Genomic DNA, 20,484 nt, shown 5'->3' with positions numbered 1-20,484 from the left:
GATGATTTCGTTACTCACATCCTCACCCTCCTCGAGGCTTAACAAACGACCAAGAAAATGGCATTGTTGCAACACCCTAGGAAACCTCAACCAACCCAGATATTCGATTGTAATGTATGCAATCAAGTTTCAAAACATGATGAATGGTCGAGAAAGTGAAAGACCAAAGCCCTACGCATGATCAAGCTGTCATACTATTTCATGTCCAACCACCGTTGAACCAGTGTGAACCACGCAAGCATCCATCCCTCGTTTCACCTTTTTGGAAAGAAATGAGAATGCAAGGAACGCGAACTAGCGAGGTGATTTAGATACATAACATACACATGTAATCCAATAAGCCATAAAGTCACCACTCACATCCAAGACCAAATTCTTGCCCTCCATTCGACCGTCCGATGATGTTCTCAATCCTTGACCAACCTAAATCTAAGACCTATAAGCTGACAATTACCTAGGAATATCTACATCCATCTCACCTGTATACCTAAAAAATTCTTGTTTTACGGTTACCTACACATCCGAGTCTAAACCCAAAAAGATGATGTTTATTTGATTTATTTATTCATCAGATATAATTCGTATACTCATAACCAAGTCATATTTCATTAACCAACTTGGATTTATTCAAGTACATCATAAATCATAAATCATAAATCATTACTCAGTAATCATATATCACAAAATAAATAAAAGTAATAAAAACATCAAAAAGTTGAAAAAAATCGTTTAAAATCCAAAATAGTTCATCCAATTTTCATACACATGTCATACATTTTTTTTCTCTTTTTCTCTTTTTCTCTTTTTCTCTTTTCTTTCATTCAAACAAGTTCATCTTTCAAAAAAAACATACACACATTTTTCACAAGTAAATATATCAAAAAACTGAATCAGAAAGAAAAAACAACAACATTACAACGAAGAGAAATCTTTTTAAAAAATCAATCAAACCAAACCAATCCAAATCAAGAAGAATTTCAAGAAATTTGCATGATTTTTGAACTTTTTCGGATTTCAAAAAGAATGAGATTAAGGATTATTTTGATTTGAATTTAAATTCCCACTTGAATTTCCATTCCCAATCCCGTTCCCAGTAGCATCAGTAACCATCAAATCCGCATTCGCATCCGCATTCCCACTCCCACTCCCACTAGCCAAACCAACCCTACCATCCCTCTGGGTATCATCCAAATACTTTGAATAAACCCCACTCCAAAGCTCAGTAGAAAGGATCCCGATCAATTCATAAACGACCATCAACTGAAAGCCAGCATAAACTTCCTTAGCTTCTTCTTCACCTGATTGTAATCGAATAGCCGTCAAGGTCGTCTTAGCTTTCCTTATCCTTTGGTATTCTATCGAACTTGGGTCTTGGATAGATGATAAGTTCATCCCACTGCTTTGGTGTAGAACTGTTTGGAGTGGATGGACGGGTTGGGATTGGGTGGGGAGAACTTGTTGGGAACTTGAGGCTTGTGGTTGAGGTCTTGTGGGAGTCGCTTCAATAATAGCTACCAAAAAAGAAACCTCAACTTAGAAAAAAGTAACAGAAAGGTTCAAGGAATGTTCATACTGACTAGGTGGAACACTTTGGACCTCGAATCCACTTTCTTGATTCGAATCAGATGGTCGAAGTCGGATGGGTGGACCAAGTCGAAGTGGTTCTTGTCGACTTAAATTGTTTCGTGTTTGTTGTTGTTGTTGTAATTGTTGTTGATGATGGTTCATGGGGATCGGGGGTGAGATTGATTCACATTGTGATAAGTTGTATTCGGTTAATGGGTCACCTCTGTTTAATGATGGAGCAAATCCCTGTAAGAAAACAAAAACCAAGTAGTTAAAAATCAATCGTGTATTAACCCAATTGTGATTTTGTTTTTATGATAATGGATGATTCTGTTTATGAGAATGATGTTATGTAGGAAGATACTCACGATCTGATTATCAGGTAAACGATGAACATCACCCGACCCCAAACCAAGACCGACCGAGTACCTAGCCGGTTCTTTCCTTCCCATCAACTCTTTAGCCATCCTAGTAGCCGTTCCCGTAGCCGCGACCAAGTTCTCAATCAACCTCATCTGTTCAGTCGTTCCTTTCTTCTGACCCGAAGCCTTTTCATAATCTCTTAAAAGTTGAATCGGAACTCTTGCTCTCATCAAAGGATCCGACATAATTCCTTCAAAGATAGAGACTGTATGATTCGGATCATCTTCCTTTGAACTGTTTACTAAGGATTGAGTGATCGTACGGATGGCTGATCTCATCGTTTGGAATTCTTCGTGATCGGGATTGGGTTGGATGGATTTGTTTAGATTGGATTGGTCATGAGTCATGGATTGGTGGACTGATGAACTTGAATTTGATGATTTGGTATTGTGAACTGAATTTGTCTTTTTTTTTTTCAAATCACATTAAGGAGAATTTTAACTATCAGTTTTGGTTTGGGTTTCGATTGGAATAGTCATGTTGAACTGACTGAATTAAGTTTAGATGGAGCAAATGAAGTAGAAAAATCGTAACACTATTACAAATCCCAAAATCAATCATCTTTCCTTTCAACTTTGTGATGATGGATGATTTTTTTTGGCTTCCAAATTTAAAAAGACTTACTAAAGTTGGATTGAACTGTGAAACTGGAATCGAACTTGAATCAAAGTTAAAACCGAACATCTATTGAAATCAAAAACATGATCAGTTTTCTTATAATTCTCATATATATATATATCAATCATGAATGATCACTAACTGATTTTTTCTTGTTGACTGTTTCATCCTATTAGAAGTAGAAATGATTAAGATTGACAATAAATAATGATCAAAAGAAATGAGCTCAACTTGATGATTTGAAGTTGGATTTGAATCTGAAGTTTTAAGTTCAGTTTCAGCTTGATGGTTAGTTTTAGTTATTTTTTTCTTTTTGTTTGGTTTTGAATGAATGATTGGTGAGTTTGATCTTTTTGATTTACGAGTTGAATGATTGGGTTGTAGATGAGTTTGATTTAAAAGACTTGCACCACGTCGAGTGACTACCATTTTAGATTTTTAAACCGAGTCTTATACAAATTATTAGAATCTGATAAAGTAAAGTGGATTGGTTGAGGAAACAAGAGATGATGAAGAGTGTTGAATTGAAAATAGAAAGTAATCAATCAACCTAATCAATCTAATCAAAATCAAAATCAAAATCAAAAGGAACTCTCTTTCTCATCGTTATGCATTCTATACATACACTTCAATCAATCTCACATCATATCACTATCGCACTATCATATCGAACGATATCCTAAACCAAACAACATCAAAGGATATCAGTAACTATCATCAAGTTTTAAAGTTTTACTTACCAAAAGAAAGAGTTCAAGGAAGAGGCTCACAGAGGCTACAATGCGCTACAAATTACATACAACATTCGACTTTAATGGGTTATAAGCATAAGTATCCTTATAACAAAGTCTATCAACCGTTTTCCAAAGAAAATCCACAATACAGCATCAAAATTTATCCATCACCAAACCATTCTCAGCAAAACCCAAGACCAATCTCATCTTCGACTCTTGATATATCAAGCTCTAATCAATCAAAAGCTCAACTCTAGAATCCAATTTCATTAAAAATAAAATATGCCAGCACGTGCAAGAAAAAGAGTCAGACGAAGGCGTCAAGTCAAAGATATTAGTGATAGCAGTAGTAGTAGTAGTAGTAGTAGTAGTTCAAGTGAATCAGATTCAAATGTAAGTCATCCAAACTATACCTTACATTCTTAATTTTTTGATCCATTCACTAAACCCCATCTTGGTTATTTTAATGTAGATTGAAGATACCCAAAAAAATATCCCAAACCCAGGCCCAGAATCAAGAACTCTTGCCTCTTCTTCTTCTTCTTCAAGTAGTAGTAGTAGTAGTAGTGAAGATGAAGAATTCAAATCAAAACATTTAAGACAATCAAATCTAATCTCAACCCAAACCAAAACTTCAACAAGTTCATCGGATTCAGATTCAGATTCAGATAATAGTCAATCCAAAACACCAGCCAAAAGAGGCAGACTAGCCAAAAAACAAAAACAAAAACTCACGAACCCAGAAGACCAGGTCAACACGACCAGCAAAGACCCAAAACCATTAACGAAACGAATCCCATCGCCAATCCCAAGTTCACCACCACCACCGATTTTCGAAACCCAAGACCTAGACCTGCTAATCCCATCCCAAGACATCCCACCTAAGTTCGACTTCATCCATCCCAAACCGTCTGAAACCCTTAGGATCCTAACCGCACAAACCAACGAATCCGAAACCGATTTCAATTCATGGTACCTTTCGAAAATGGTCGACAAGTTTGAAACCGAACTAGATATGATTCGTAATGAATTATCTTCTAAACCTTCTACTTCGATTCATCGATTTGATCTTTTGATTTCTGGATTGAATTCGGGTGTGGATGTTTTTAGGGATTTGGATGGTAGGGGATCGGGTTCGGAAACTCAGCAGAGTGAGATCGGATTGGTTTTGGAGACTTTGAAGGGTAGGAAAGAGCTCAGTGATCGGCAAGTTAAGTCGGATGGAATTGAAGATGTCGTGATGACAACTTGATAAAACGAAAAACAACCAGTTTTTTTATATCTCTTATCTTGAACTTTGATTTTTTTGGTTTTGGTGATTCGAGATCAACATAATTTTTTTGGATGATCTTCTTATAGTACACATAATTGAAACCAATCAATACTTCTCTTCTTTTTCATCCAAAGAGTAAAACCTCAAACTCTGTTTCAAAGAACAAGATTCAAAGAATCTACTCAAAATGATCTTTTTCTGGTCTAATCAACACACAACTCACAAATTAGTACCGCTTCTCAAGATAATATCCTCGTCACATTCCATATCTACATCCAAAAAGCCTAGGTGATCTAATAAGGTAGATCTCACATCAAGCTGTATGATATCAAATCAAAGAAAATTCATACGTGTTTGCAAATCACCATTGATTTCATAACCTACAAATCACACTCAAAATCCTTGACACCAATTCTCAAACTTCACAAAATGAACTTCTCCTCACTTAAACTAATACTTGACCAAAAAACAATAAGTGACGTTTTCAAGATTTCTTGAGATTAAAATCTGTTGAAGTCTATATACTGTAAGATTTTTTTGTTACATGCTTCATTCAACTTTGATGAGAGTTCTTCCAATGATCCTCTTTAAGCGATCATAGTCACAGAGCTCTATAAGCATAGACCTGGTGTAATGTTAGTCATTAGTTAGTCAGGCTTGCATGAGCCTAAATTGGATCATGATGTTATATTTCTTACTCACTCTGCTAATTGAAAAGCTTCAATTAACAAAGAACTCATGGCTGTATTAAGTGAGATAGGGATGGTCACAGAAATAGAACTCCTGCAAAAATCATGTATTTTTCAATGATGAAAAATGATTACATTTGTTTTCCAAAATGCATCAAAAATGAATCAAGTCTGCATTTCTCCGCATTAATTCTGCAATTTTGTGCATTAAACTCAATTGGTTTTTTGCCTTGGAGAAATACATTACTTTTGCAGTGTGTGGATGATGATCATAAGGTGGGCCTTGTGTTTTGTAAAACTAACAAAGATAGTGTTTTCATCAAGCATCAAGCTTGGATTTTGTGCTCAAGCCTTCTCACAAATCCCTGCCCTTCACTACAAGTTCAACAAAACAGATCCTCCAATTTGGTCAACTGGTTAGTATGTGGATGGCTCTTAGTTTGTGTGTGTGGCATGGAAGATCTTGAAGTGAGACTCTCATGGATGCTCTAGGTGGCTTTTTTGAAAAGATAGAAGATCTCTATATCAAGATTCTTTGAAGCTATACCTGCAAAGTTAAAAGCAAAGAACATAGTTTTACTTTCAAGTTCTCAACCAATCATTCTACAGACTCAATCAATTCACAAGATCCAGGTACAACATCCTCAAGTCCTTCTTTCTCACTATCAACTTCTCCCCACCCCGGTCTGATCCTTGTTTATTTATCTTGAATCATCTCAACTGGAGATGTTTTGTTCATGTAAATGCTCACAATAAGTTAGTGATGGGTAAGGACACAGCACACTTCTCTACAAATGTTTTCCCAAGCCTGCAGTAGTACATACAAGTTCCATCACAGGAGGTAGAGAGCTTCTAAAAAGGGCCAGGGCACCCAGGTGCCCGCATACAGGACCAGCTACTGTAGAGACAAAGTGATCTGGTGTGTGTGGAACAGAAAATTTCCAAGCCATGGGCAAAATCTTTGCTCTGTTTCTTCTCACAGGTCTTTTCTAGCCTTTCAAACAAGCTCTCTATTTCTTCTCTACTCTTACTCCTCTTTATTTAAGAGAGAGAATTGTTTTGTCATGAGATCTCAGCTCTAGATCATTCCTTTTAAGATTCCATTGTCATAGTTCAACTTCTACTCATCAATTAATTACATCATCTCTTCAGACTGATCATTATGATTTATTTCAGAAATATCCTTTATTCATTAGGCTTCAACTTCTACACATCAATCAAAATGAATTGAGCTTAACTAGAAAAGATCAAAACCACAAAGAATTGCCTAGGTCAACTACACAAAGTGGCTCTAGAGAAACCACAGCAAAGAAGTTGACTGAACTAGAGAAAGAGTGAGCTCAAGCTGAACAGAGAGCCAAGTAGGCAGAATCAAGAGCACCAAAGAATCCCAGTTTTCTTCAATCTGACAAGAGAAGACACAGATCAGGAAATTGAATGAGTTCACCAAGACGGTTCAGAATCTGATCAAATCAATGAACAAGTCAACAAACAGTCTGAAGAGAATATTAATGAGGATGTCAGACCAAAGAGATTGAAATCTAAAGGCAAGAAGAAAGTGGTGAAGAGAGAAGCTTGACTCATTGGTTGAGGAGCCCAAGGCTAAATAGGCAAGTTAGTTGGTTCCTTGTTTTTTGTGTCTTGCAGAGGCTGACCAGTACTCCAAATGCAGTGTTCTGTTGATCAGATTTGCTTGGGAAGCAGTGTACAGCACTCCCTGGTGAAGGTAAAGCATTTGCTCTCCTGATCTTATTTTGCAATCAATGCACAGGTCCATAATCCTATCACTGTGTCCGGGTGGCGGTCTCTCAACAAGGAGGGCACACAGACTGCCTTTGAGGCACAACGGCTACTCATGTGCGCTTGCTGATGAGTAATGCACAGAATTCACAAACACAACAATAAGTAAGTTTGTGATAAAAGTAAAGAGCTTTGAATGAGATGAAGACCAAAGCTTGGTGCCACTCATAGCTGACTGTATAGTGAAAGTGAGTAGAGAGAAAATGAGAGAGAGAGAGTTACGTGCACATAATTTGAGATTATCAAATAAAATAAGAAACATATCAAATTCATCACACAGGATGATAGACTTGCAACATAGATTCATCACACAGGGTGATCACAAACATGTAAAAAAAACTAAGAACAAAACATATCAAATCACAACCTAAACCACCCTAGCAACAGTTTTGTAATATTTGATAATACTTAATAACCAACACAAACACCACACAAACACAGTGTATAGACTTCCCTACTAGGGATAGCTGCTATCAATGTGCTAGACCCTCTCTCATTGGGATTGAGACAGCATAATTATAAGGTACTAACATACTTTGCTCCCTTGCCGACTTGCAGAACGTCCTAAACAAGTTTAGGCAAAACATCCCACAGGTTTATCACCAATAGAGGAGCTGGCTTGACAAATCAATCATGGAACAATTAAAGACACTTGTTGCCATTTGGGGAGAGTGAACAGCATATTTCTTATGAGCTGCTACTCACCTTGATTCCCCATCTGGGGTAACTGTCCTGGTAGTCTTGGCTGATCAAGTCATTCAGAAGAATGTGTTGATGTCCAAGGCAGTAACACTATCTCTGCAGATACAGGCAAGCTCTTCAAATGGGAAGAGAAAAGAAAAGAGTGGTCCCAGCAACAGCTTTACTTTGTCTGAGTCAAAAGAGGATTGTCCAAAAAAAGGAGGTCAAAGAAACCCAACAAGTGTTATACAGAGTGTGAAGGGGATAATCTACCAATAAAACACTAGTAGAAGATTTCTAAAGACTGTCCTCCTAAAGCAAGACAATCAGAAAGGGGAACTGCGTTGAATTGAGTACTGATAGGTATACTTGATTTGATTCAACAGCTCACTTTTGATCATTTGCAAAGCATTTTGATAAATATTTCAATCAACTCAGGTTCATAGTCAAACATGCTTAATACCTCCATCAAAGTTGCCAATCATACTATGGTAGTCATGGAACACATAATGTACATGTATCAAGTCAACATGGTGTAGCAGAATTGCAATCACCAAACTGGAAACCATTTGCTACAAAGTCATCTTGGTCATGAACATGCTTTGCATCCTTTCCCTACCTTTATGTGATATAGTTTCTGACTAAGCTCTTTGCTGTGCCAATTGAGAATCAATGATCAAAGCTTCTAGTTCTGAAGAACAAAATTGTGTCTTGGTATCAATGCAAAGTAGAACAACTTTACAGTCAGAAAACTAGAGATCAGGACATCTAAAAAGTCAAACTCAAGTGAAGATGTTTGGAAGAAATAGGTTATAAGATCAAAGGGACAATTGGTTTTTGATAGATATTTGTAAATGTTGGTATCACAAGCTATACTGAATTAAATCAAAAGTGAAAGATTTTTTGATCCAAATCTCAGAAATCAGTATTCTTTGATTAAATAGTGGGAAGATGGAAAAAAGGGGATACACCAATCATGTGAGGTAAAAAACAACAGAGACATCTGACAATTGCATTTCAAAGACTTGGTGTATCATCAATCTGAGGACTCTACTACATTGATCTTCATAGCCTAAGGAGTTGCACCTAGCCTCACTATGGTTGTGTTGTCATACACAACTATTCTTGTATGTGTATCTTCATGACTACTTGTATGATAATAAAAAAGAGAGAGCATGGTACATATTCACACCTGTTTCAAATTTGAACCAAATTATGTAGTATCCAAATAGATGAGAGAAACTGAAGCTTGAGGTAACCTAATATTGAAGCCGTGAGGGGTTAGGCTTGGGACAAGGATATCATCACCCCTCTCCAAGGGCATGTGACATCACCTATGTACAAGATCACCATCTTTTATCCCAATGATTGTTCTCACCAAATTTGAAACTCATCGGCAGCAAGGTCTCTATACCCCACCTTGCCTCAGCCCCTTCCTGTTGCTTGATGCCAGCAGCAACAATCCAACAGTCCTCCCTTAGATTGCAAGTGCTACAAGGCGGGGATTTTCTGTAGAAAAAATCTTACCTGTGACTTTTGTGATGTATGTGCAAAGATGGAGACAATTATTAGATGTGTCAGTATAAAAGCAGGGCTTGTATGTAAAAGTTCTTATCCATGACTTTTGTGATACATGTTGAACGGTGGAGACATTTATTAGATGTGTCTGATAGGTATAAAAGCCAAATGCTTTACTTGACATTTACTTCTCATCCACACATTCTTTGAGTGTTTCCTCATCTTGACAACCAGTGGTCAATTCATTTTCTCATTACCACAGTATTATAGATAATTTCAGTGACTGATTAGAATATGCATTTACATCTTATTCTGCTGTTAGATTCATTTAGACAAACTCACTCTCTCATCAAACACCACCCAGATACCTAAGACAGGAACAGCTTCTTTGACGTACATTACTTTCCATTGAAGCACTTTTATGGCTCCTTGAAAATCTTTCTCCAAATCCATATATCTAACTTGAATGTGAAATCCAGGTCAAACACCATGAATGCTGTCAGCCTCATTGCAACCATTTTGCTCATCTGCACCTCCTCAGCAACTGTTCAGTCCATGCCGGCCAGAAATTGTGATGGATTTGTGTCGTATGAACCATTGATTGAAGGCTTGGACAAACAGCCCTTCGTAAATCGAGAAAAATCTGTCCACAAAGGCTATGCAGGCCGTACTGCTAATGAGGATGATGATGGTATGGCTTGTTGTGATCAAATTTGTCAGGATTGTGTGGATGTCTGTACATGCTGTTGGTGCACTATAATGTGAAAGAACTAATATTACACAACTACAACTTTCTATCAAAGTTTGAATTTCAGGAGGAGGAGTATATGCTGGATGAGATGATGACAATATGGCACCTTTAGGTGATGCATGAGTCCTTTTTTTGATATTCCTGACCCAATTTCAATGATGAGCGTGGGGGATCAAGTTTTGGTGTACTTTGTATCTCTTATTTTGCCTTTCCTTACAATCATCAAACCCAGATGCTGTTGTCAATTTTCCGCTCCATGTATCTGGCAATAAAGTATGGAAAGCCAGGTGACTGGTAGGAATCAAGAGTTAGTGTTAAGTAAAGTGCTATGGTTAATATCACAAGGGAGTGACGGAAAAGGGAAGGCACCTGTTGGAAGGTGGCAAGAAAAAGATGACAAGGTCTTCAGTGATTGATTCCAGTAAGCGACACACAAAAGCCAAGTAAAATAGAGAAAACATGAACAACTAGCTGACCTGGTAGGAATCCCAAGTTGATGATTAAGTAAACCACTTTAGCAACCTGAGGTCTTCATATGTCAGTTTTGAGTTGAGCTAGGATTTGAAAAAAAAGTAGAGAGCAAATGTATTTTTGCCCTTATGGCCTTCATGGCTTTCCTTTCCTTTGTATTTACTATCTTCTTGGCATATTCTTCACATCCTTCAGGGCTTGCTATGGATGTTTTGTCTTGTTCCTCCTGATTATATTTAGCACACTTGTGAGTAAGCCACTTTGTGAGAATTTCTTTGGCCAGCTTGGGGGTTCCGTAAGATTCTGGGATATTATAGTGTGCAGGGACTCCTTTTGTATAATAACACTTTAGCCAAGATGTCAACAGAGTGTTGAGTACAGCAGAGTTCCAAGGAGTTGTAATAGGGAGGTTCAAGTAGGCGTCTTTGTATGTTTTTTTATGTGGTCAGCCGTACCCTGTGACCTCATGCGCGGGGCTATTGGGGATTATCCAGAACTCCAGTCGGCATTGAGTATAAGTCAACCAAGCACACCCACATTACTCATCAGGAACATCACTCACCAAGCATGTCCAATATCTTGACCTATTGGAACCCTCTTGTCAAGAAACTAGTGTTACAAGCATGCTCCAAACCATTTCACTTTGGTTAGACTTTCAGGATTTGGAATATGTGCAATCAGGACGTCCAATATCTCAAACTCTTGGATTCATCCCTCATCAAATTCCTTCCATGCAGGATCTTTGGTCAACCTCACATAATTAATTGTCTTGCAAGTTTGATATTGACATGATTCGCAAAGTATTTCTACTCGGGTTCTCTCACCTCCAAAGAGTCTGTCGTCATACACTGTTTCTCCCTCCCGTTTTCCTTCTCCCCAAATCTCTCAACAGCTGGTTCAATTGCCACATTTCCATATTCTCCGAATTCTTGTTCTCAAGACATTATCATTTCTCAGGTTCAAAGAGGTTCAAAGGTCCACTTATCATCTTTCACATCAGTCAGTCAAGCTATTGGTACACCAAGTAAGCTGTAATCTTCTTTGATTACTTGTTTAAAATTACAAATAGAAACTAATATTGTTAGTTTAGCCGGCATGCACTCTTGCTCTCTGACTCAGTCTCAAGCTTCCGCGTGCCGCCCTTGCAGAACCAAGGCTCAAATCGAAGCAGATGGGAGTTTACAAAAGGCAATCATGCGGGGTTATGACCATTTTGGTCATGATTCTGACTAAAATAAGGCTCTGATAATAGGATTGCAACGTAAGGAAAACAGGACTCAGTGGGAGTCAGTCTCTAGAGCTAGTACAACGTGAGATATACACTATAAGCATATAAATGAGTATGCTAATAAGCTCTTAACATCATCCAGCCTATTTATCAATTACAACCAACTGGTATTGACTGTATGTTGAGCTCAATAGGGATTGGCAAAGGAATCTGGTAGCTGCAATAGACTCCAGAGTGGCAAACCTCACCAGTGCAGAGTGTGGTGCAGAGTGCAAATGGTGTTCAAGCAGATCTCTGTGTCAATACCCAACTCCTAATTCTCCCTATCATGCAAAAATTTGGAAACTTTGGTTGACCAAATGGTTTCAAACTGGGTACCAGGCACAAGTTTTGGGCACAATTTTCCAAATGCTACAAGGCGGGGCTTTTCTGTAGAAAGAATCTTACCTGTGACTTTTGTGATGTATGTGCAAAGATGGAGACAATTATTAGATGTGTCAGTATAAAAGCAGGGCTTGTATGTAAAAGTTCTCATCCATGACTTTTGTGATACATGTTTAACGGTGGAGACATTTATTAGATGTGTCTGATAGGTATAAAAGCCAAATGCTTTACTTGACATTTACTTCTCATCCACACATTCTTTGAGTGTTTCCTCATCTTGACAACCAGTGGTCAATTCATTTTCTCATTACCACAGTATCATAGATAATTTCAGTGACTGATTAGAATATGCATTTACATCGCATTCTGCTGTTAGATTCATTTAGACAAACTCACTCCCTCATCAAACACCACCCAGATACCTAAGACAGGCACAGCTTCTTTGATGTACGTTACTTTCCATTGGAGAACTTCTATGGCTGCTTGAAAATCTTTCTCCAAATCCATATATCTAACTTGAATGTGAAATCCAGGTCAAACACCATGAAAGCTGTCAGCCTCATTGCAACCATTTTGCTCATCTGCACCTCCTCAGCAACTGTTCAGTCCATGCCGGCCAGAAATTGTGATGGATTTGTGTCGTATGAACCATTGATTGAAGGCTTGGACAAACAGCCCTTCGTAAATCGAGAAAAATCTGTCCACAAAGGCTATGCAGGCCGTACTGCTAATGAGGATGATGATGGTATGGCTTGTTGTGATCAAATTTGTCAGGATTGTGTGGATGTCTGTACATGCTGTTGGTGCACTATAATGTGAAAGAACTAATATTACACAACTACAACTTTCTATCAAAGTTTGAATTTCAGGAGGAGGAGTATATGCTGGATGAGATGATGACAATATGGCACCTTTAGGTGATGCATGAGTCCTTTTTTTGATATTCCTGACCCAATTTCAATGATGAGCGTGGGGGATCAAGTTTTGGGTGTACTTTGTATCTCTTAGTTTGCCTTTCCTTACAATCATCAAACCCAGATGCTGTTGTCAATTTTCCGCTCCATGTATCTGGCAATAAAGTATGGAAAGCCAGGTGACTGGTAGGAATCAAGAGTTAGTGATCTTGTAAAGTGCTATGGCTAATATCACAAGGGAGTGATGGAAAAGAGAAGGCACCTGTTGAAAGGTGGCAAGAAAAAGATGATAAGGTCTTGAGTGATTGATTCCGGTAAGCGACACACAAAAGTAAAGTAAAATAGAGAAAACATGAACAACTAGCTGACCTGGTAGGAATCACAAGCTAAGGACTAAGTAAACCACTTTAGCAACCTGAGGTGTTCATATGTCAGTTTTGAGTTGAGCTAGGATTTGAAAAAAAAGTAGAGAGCAAATGTATTTTTGCCCTTATGGCCTTCATGGCTTTCCTTTCCTTTGTATTTACTATCTTCTTGGCATATTCTTCACATCCTTCAGGGCTTGCTATGGTTGTTTTGTCTTGTTCCTCCTGATTATATTTAGCACACTTGTGAGTAAGCCACTTTGTGAGAATTTCTTTGGCCAGCTTGGGGGTTCTGTAAGATTCTGGGATATTATAGTGTGCAGGGACTCCTTTTGTATAATAACACTCTAGCCAAGATGTCAACAGAGTGTTGAGTACAGCAGAGTTCCAAGGAGTTGTAATAGGGAGGTTCAGGTAGGCGTCTTTGTATGTTTTTTTATGTGGTCGCCCGTACCCTGCGACCTCATGCGCGGGGCTATTGGGGATTATGCAGAACTCCAGTCGGCATTGAGTAAAATTAAACTAAGCACATCCACATTACTCATCAGGAACATCACTCACCAAGCACGTCCAATATCTTGACCTATCGGAACCCTCTCATCAAGAAACTGGCGTCACATGGATGCTCCAAACCATTTTGCTTTGGTTAGACTTTCAGGATCTGGAATATGTGCAATCAGGACATCCAATATCTCAAACCCTTGGACTCATCTCTCATCAAACTCCTTCCACACAGGATCTTTGGTCAACCTCATGTGATTAATTGTCTTGTAACTTTGATATTGACGTGATTCAAAAAGTATTTCTACTCAGGCTCTCTTGCCTCCAAAGAGCCTGGCGCCATACCCTGTTTCTCCCTCCTGTTTTTGTTCTCTCCAAATCTCTCAACAGCTGGTTCAATTGCCACATTTCTATATTCTCTGCATTTGTGTTCTCAAGACGTTATCATTTCTCAGGTTTGAAAAGGTTCAAAGGTCCACTTATCATCTTTCACATCAGTCAGTCAAATTATTGTTACACCAATACCGCAACCGCTCCGCTCTTTTTTTGGGTAGTGGAGCCCTTGCGGAGCGGTTTTTTTACACCGCAATCTCCGCGCCAGGCATGGCGCAGCCTGCGCACCGCACTTTGGGCAAGGGGAAAACCCATAGCGCAGGTGCCGCACCGCAACCGGCCAGGGACGGGTTTTGCCCGCTATATGGCGGAGCAATAACCCTGTACCCAGGGGCTAACTGTAGCCATTGACAAGATAAGCCACTCACCCATACACCTTCTCTTCTCAACCCAACATCCAACGTGATCGACCCAATATGGAAGGTGGCGCCTGTTTAGATCTTCAAAAAGTAGCCAACAGCACCCCCTGGATACTATCTCAACTATCTCGACACTGGCTGACCTGTGGTTCCTTAGACCGAGGATTTCATCACATAAAGTACGAGTTTTAATTGATCTCGATCTCCTTTCCTCTTCTGAGTAGACCGTCTTCTGACTAGAATCATTTTTTTATTATCTTTCTTCCCTTTTGCTTAACATGCCACTTACCAAAAGCTCATCACAAAGTTCAGCTTTGGCTTCACTTCAAGTTCCGGGAATCAGTTCAATTGTACCTTTGATCACCAGAACCCTGCGTCCACCCAGCCCTGCTCGCCACCAGGCTGGGTTTGTCATTCCTCCTAAAGACTCTTGTACTGCTGTTTCTCGATCACCAGCTGTAGGTAATGGATCACCTGAGCCTCTTGCTGCACGAAGTGCTTCTCCTCGACCTCCGGTCAAGAAGAAAGGTAAGAAAGATGGTCCCAAAGCGAAATCCAAGCCGGCTGTGAATGGAAAGGTTAGTTTCTTAGAGCTATCCTTTACCCCGTAATATGTATCACTCACAGTTGTGTTCCTAGGTTCAATCTTCCACTAGTAAGCGGGCCAGATCACCATCTGGAAACCTTACCGACTCCTCACCCCGCTCAGCCAAAAGAGCTAATAATAGTCGTGATAATGTAAGTGTTTCTTCTGATTCTAATGATCATTTGCTTTCTATGTATGTGGGCCCCCGACGTCGGGGGCCTTCTCCACGGGCACTGTGTCTCTATCAAAGTTGCCAATCATACTATGGTAGTCATGAAACAATTAATGTACATGTATCAAGTCAACGTGGTGTAGCAGAATTGCAATCACCAAACTGGAAACCATTTGCTACAAAGTCATCTTGGTCATAAACATGCTTTGCATTGTTTCCCTACCTTTATGTGATATAGTTTCTGACTAAGCTCTCTGCTGTGCCAATTGAGAATCAATGATCAAAGCTTCTAGTTCTGAAGAACAAAATCGTGTCTTGGTATCAATGCAAAGTAGAACAACTTTACAGTCAGGAAACTAGAGATAAGGACATCTAAAAAGTCCAACTCAAGCAAAGACACTTGAAAGAAATAGGTTAAAAGATCAAAGGGACAATTAGTTTTTGATGGATATTTGTAAATGTTGGTATCACAAGCTATACTGAATCAAATCAAAAGTGAAAGGAAGAAAGAATGTTCTAATCTTGGAACAATTCAGAAAACTTACAAATTGACAGGATTATGCTCAATCAAAGGTGATAGATACTACATCAAGTCTCAGCCAAATTTCTTGTCCAACTTCTGAATCAATCATGAAATCTTGTAGAAATGGCTGGATATAGCAAAAATGAATGACAGGACACATCAGTTCTGATACCCCAAACAACCAAGCATTTGAATAAGAAAAGACAAACCATTAGTCCAACCAAGTCCAATTGCATTAGGAGGATACCCATAATTTAGCTGAAGGTGCTTATAATCTCTTTCAACTACATCACAAGTCCTCCAACATTCTACAGTCATTAGACAATAAGCCTTCTATGAATACTCATCTTGCTGAATGCCATCAGCAAAAAACAGTTTTAAAGAAACCCATTCAACTTCTAAAATTATGTGATGATTTCCAATCCCTGTACTAAGCCATGACTCAAACGCATACCTGCCAGGTTTTGTTTTCAATATCTTCTCGTAAAAGTGAACCATACATGTATCAAATTCATGTTCCAGGGATGTGACAGTTTCACTCTTTGTGTACATGTGATGTCATTCCATATGTGTGTACATTGTGACTCAGATCAACTGATGTCTCACATATTGAAATGTTACAGACTTTGCCCCAGTGTTACTCATTGCAGCACATTGTGATAAATGGAATCTTCACTATTCTCCACAATTCTCCACAAATATGTTTTTGATGTACAAGAGGGGTGGTGATGTCTAATGAGACCGCACAGTGGTCTTGATATACATTTGTTTCACGATTCTCCACAAAGATGTTCATTAGGCTGATGAGACTGTTACATCACCCTCCACAAAGATGACATGTTCAATAGACAAGAGGCAACCCACTAGTCTGATGAGAACTGACAGGTGTTGTAGTGGACATGATCAGTCTCCACAAATGTTAGCTTATCATAATGCTCCAAATGCTACAAGGCAGGGATTTTCTGTAGAAAAAAACTTACCTGTGACTTTTGTGATGTATGTGCAAAGATGGAGACAATTATTAGATGTGTCTGATAGGTATAAAAGCCAAATGCTTTACTTGACATTTACTTCTCATCCACACATTCTTTGAGTGTTTCCTCATCTTGACAACCAGTGGTCAATTCATTTTCTCATTACCACAGTATCATAGATAATTTCAGTGACTGATTAGAATATGCATTTACATCGCATTCTGCTGTTGGATTCATTTAGACAAACTCACTCTCTCATCGAACACCACCCAGATACCTAAGACAGGCACAGCTTCTTTGACGTACGTTACTTTCCATTGGAGCACTTTTATGGCTCCTTGAAAATCTTTCTCCAAATCCATATATCTAACTTGAATGTGAAATCCAGGTCAAACACCATGAATGCTGTCAGCCTCATTGCAACCATTTTGCTCATCTGCACCTCCTCAGCAACTGTTCAATCCATGCCGGCCAGAAATTGTGATGGATTCGTGTCGTATGAACCATTGATTGAAGGCTTGGACAAACAGCCCTTCGGAAATCGAGAAACGTCTGTCCACAAAGGCTATGCAGGCCGTACTGCTAATGAGGATGATGATGATATGGGTTGTTGTGATCAACTTTGTCAGGATTGCGTGCAAGGCTGTACATGCGGTGGGTGCACTATAATGTGAAAGAACTACTATTACACCACTACAACTTTCTATCAAAGTTTGAATTTCAGGAGGAGGAGTATATGCTGGATGAGATGATGACAGTATGGCACCTTTAGGTGATGCATGAGTCCTTTTTTTGATATTCCTGACTCAATTTCAATGATGAGTGTGGGGGATCAAGTTTTGGTGTACTTTGTATCTCTTAGTTTGCCTTTCCTTACAATCATCAAACCCAGATGCTGTTGTCAATTTTCTGCTCCATGTATCTGGCAATAAAGTATGGAAAGCCAGGTGACTGGTAGGAATCAAGAGTTAGTGATTAAGTAAAGTGCTATGGCTAATATCACAAGGGAGTGATGGAAACAAGAAGGCACCTGTTGAAAGGTGGCAAGAAAAAGATGACAAGGTCTTGAGTGATTGATTCCAGTAAGCGACACACAAAAGTAAAGTAAAATAGAGAAAACATGAACAACTAGCTGACCTGGTAGGAATCACAAGCTAAGGACTAAGTAAACCACTTTAGCAACCTGAGATTTTCATATGTCAGTTTTGAGTTGAGCTAGGATTTGAAAAAAAATGTAGAGAGCAAATGTATTTTTGCCCTTATGGCCTCCATGGCTTTCCTTTCCTTTGTATCTACTATCTTCTTGGCATATTGTTCACATCCTTCAGGGCTTGCTATGATTGTTTTGTCTTGTCACTCCTGATTATATTTAGCACACTTGTGAGTAAGCCACTTTGCAAGAATTTATTTGGCCAGCTTGGGGGTTCCGTAAGATACTGGGATATCATAGTGTGCAGGGACTCCTTTTGTATAATAACACTCTAGCCAAGATGTCAACAGAGTTCCAAGGAATTGTAATAGGGTGGTTCAAGTAGGCCTCTTGCAGCCAAATTAAGACATCCAAAATGTGTTTGGGACCTTATAATTATAAGTATAATTTAAGGGTTGTGAGCCAGCTCTAGAGGTAGCTTGCAGTTTCACAATTTGAAATCTGACCTTTGAAATTTTGAAGCTTTTGGCTTGCAAGTCAAGAATGTATGCAGAAAAAAAGATTGCCCTAACCTTTTTTTTTGTTTGATGCAGAAAAAAAATTGCCCTTTTTTTGTTTGTGTGGTGCCTTGATGTAACATATTTTTTTATCATAAAGTGTTAATTGTATGTTTTTTTACGTGGTTGCCCGTACCCTGTGACCTCATGTGCGGGGCCATTGGGGATTATCCAGAACTCCAGTCGGCATTGAGTAAAATTAAACTAAGCACATCCACATTACTCATCAGGAACATCACTCACCAAGCACGTCCAATATCTTGACCTATCGGAACCCTCTCATCAAGAAACTGGCGTCACATGGATGCTCCAAACCATTTTGCTTTGGTTAGACTTTCAGGATCTGGAATATGTGCAATCAGGACATCCAATATCTCAAACCCTTGGACTCATCTCTCATCAAACTCCTTCCACACAGGATCTTTGGTCAACCTCATGTGATTAATTGTCTTGTAACTTTGATATTGACGTGATTCAAAAAGTATTTCTACTCAGGCTCTCTTGCCTCCAAAGAGCCTGGCGCCATACCCTGTTTCTCCCTCCTGTTTTTGTTCTCTCCAAATCTCTCAACAGCTGGTTCAATTGCCACATTTCTATATTCTCTGCATTTGTGTTCTCAAGACGTTATCATTTCTCAGGTTCAAAGTGGTTCAAAGGTCCACTTATTATCTTTCACATCAGTCAGTCAAGTTATTGGTACACCAAGTAAGCTGTAATCTTCTTTGATTACTCGTTTAAAATTACAAATAGAAACTAATATTGTTAGTTTAGCCGTCATGCGCTCTTGCTCTCCGACTCAGTCTCAAGCTTCTGCGCACTGCCCTTGCGGAACCAAGTCTCAAATCAAGGCGGATGGGAGTTTACAAATAACAATCATGTGGGCTTATGACCATTTTGGTCATGATTCTAACTAAGATGAGGTGAAATAAAATTGAAACAACTCCCTAAATGCTTATATCTGTGTGTGTATGATAAAAAAACAATGATTTGAGCAAAGAACAATACTGAGTGCTTTTGTGTGAATATTTGTGTATCTCTTTCAAAGAAGATAATTAAAACCAGAGTTATTTACAGTGTGAAGAACACATTTTGGTATAAAACTTTGACAGAAACACACATATATATATATTAGTCAAAATATTATCTTGTGGGGCATTTGAACTAAGGGGAATCTTACGTACTTCTGGAGGTAGATTGAAACAAACTGATCAAACCTCAGGAGAACCTATATACATATCCAAGTCATTGGAGGGATTAAATCTAACTGGGCTTTCTTTCTCAGATTCTTGCGAGCCATCTAAGTTGGAGTTAATTGTTAAACCTCCAAGGTGTGTTCACTAGTACTCACGTAAGGTATTTGAGGTTCTTGAGGAGCTTGGTACATCAACAAAGCCTTTTGGAACCCCTCATCAAATGTATTGCCCATTGACATGAACTTGGTTATTACTTTGCCACGTAGTTGCTCCCGTTTAAGTTTCACATCTTCTTGGCAATTGGTGGACATGGCAGTTATGGCATTAGCTATTTTGGCATTCAAGTTGATGTGTTCCTTATCTTTCTTTTGAGCTTCTTTTGCAGCATGTTCACGTTTAGATTTGGTAGGTGAAAAGACGTTCATTAGAGTTTGTAGACCAAGGTTGTCACAAGGTGTGCTTCCATTCCTCAACTCACGTCTTTTGCCTAGAGATACGTTTGGTAAACATCCAAGTAATCTTTGCTCATGCCCAAGATCACTGTCATTTATTTTTCTTGTGTGCCACCTCCCGACTGTTTGAGCCTTCCTCCTTCTTGAAGATCTCCTTCACATCCTCATTGCCAGATTCCATATAGCCTTCTCTGGGCAAGAAATCATAT

General features: G+C 38.9%; 5 protein-coding genes across 5 annotated transcripts; 4 read left to right on the top strand and 1 right to left on the bottom strand.

Moving 5' to 3' along the window:
- Positions 1-603: 603 nt before the first annotated feature.
- Positions 604-1,599, bottom strand: MELLADRAFT_73476 (uncharacterized protein; the record flags this gene model as incomplete). Its single annotated transcript, XM_007417690.1, has 2 exons — positions 604-1,511; positions 1,578-1,599. The coding sequence occupies one exon, from the start codon at positions 1,390-1,392 to the stop codon at positions 1,030-1,032; it is 363 nt and encodes a 120-aa protein (XP_007417752.1).
- A 2,024-nt stretch (positions 1,600-3,623) lies between these two features.
- Positions 3,624-4,996, top strand: MELLADRAFT_118392 (uncharacterized protein; the record flags this gene model as incomplete). The annotated part of the gene is made up of 3 exons (XM_007417740.1): positions 3,624-3,647; positions 3,814-3,982; positions 4,085-4,996. The coding sequence occupies 3 exons, from the start codon at positions 3,624-3,626 to the stop codon at positions 4,591-4,593; spliced, it is 702 nt and encodes a 233-aa protein (XP_007417802.1).
- A 4,795-nt stretch (positions 4,997-9,791) lies between these two features.
- Positions 9,792-10,067, top strand: MELLADRAFT_124351 (uncharacterized protein; the record flags this gene model as incomplete). Its single annotated transcript, XM_007417741.1, has 1 exon — positions 9,792-10,067. One exon carries the CDS (start codon positions 9,792-9,794, stop codon positions 10,065-10,067), a length of 276 nt encoding a protein of 91 aa, XP_007417803.1.
- A 2,612-nt stretch (positions 10,068-12,679) lies between these two features.
- On the top strand, positions 12,680-12,955 carry MELLADRAFT_124352 (uncharacterized protein; the record flags this gene model as incomplete). Its single annotated transcript, XM_007417742.1, has 1 exon — positions 12,680-12,955. The coding sequence occupies one exon, from the start codon at positions 12,680-12,682 to the stop codon at positions 12,953-12,955; it is 276 nt and encodes a 91-aa protein (XP_007417804.1).
- A 4,366-nt stretch (positions 12,956-17,321) lies between these two features.
- Positions 17,322-17,597, top strand: MELLADRAFT_124353 (uncharacterized protein; the record flags this gene model as incomplete). Its single annotated transcript, XM_007417743.1, has 1 exon — positions 17,322-17,597. The coding sequence occupies one exon, from the start codon at positions 17,322-17,324 to the stop codon at positions 17,595-17,597; it is 276 nt and encodes a 91-aa protein (XP_007417805.1).
- Positions 17,598-20,484: the final 2,887 nt, after the last annotated feature.

The sequence above is a fragment of the Melampsora larici-populina genome (assembly GCF_000204055.1).
Source record: "Melampsora larici-populina 98AG31 unplaced genomic scaffold MELLAscaffold_77, whole genome shotgun sequence".
NCBI classification, from domain to species: domain Eukaryota; kingdom Fungi; phylum Basidiomycota; class Pucciniomycetes; order Pucciniales; family Melampsoraceae; genus Melampsora; species Melampsora laricis-populina.
This window is presented reverse-complemented; position numbering and strand designations above follow the sequence as displayed.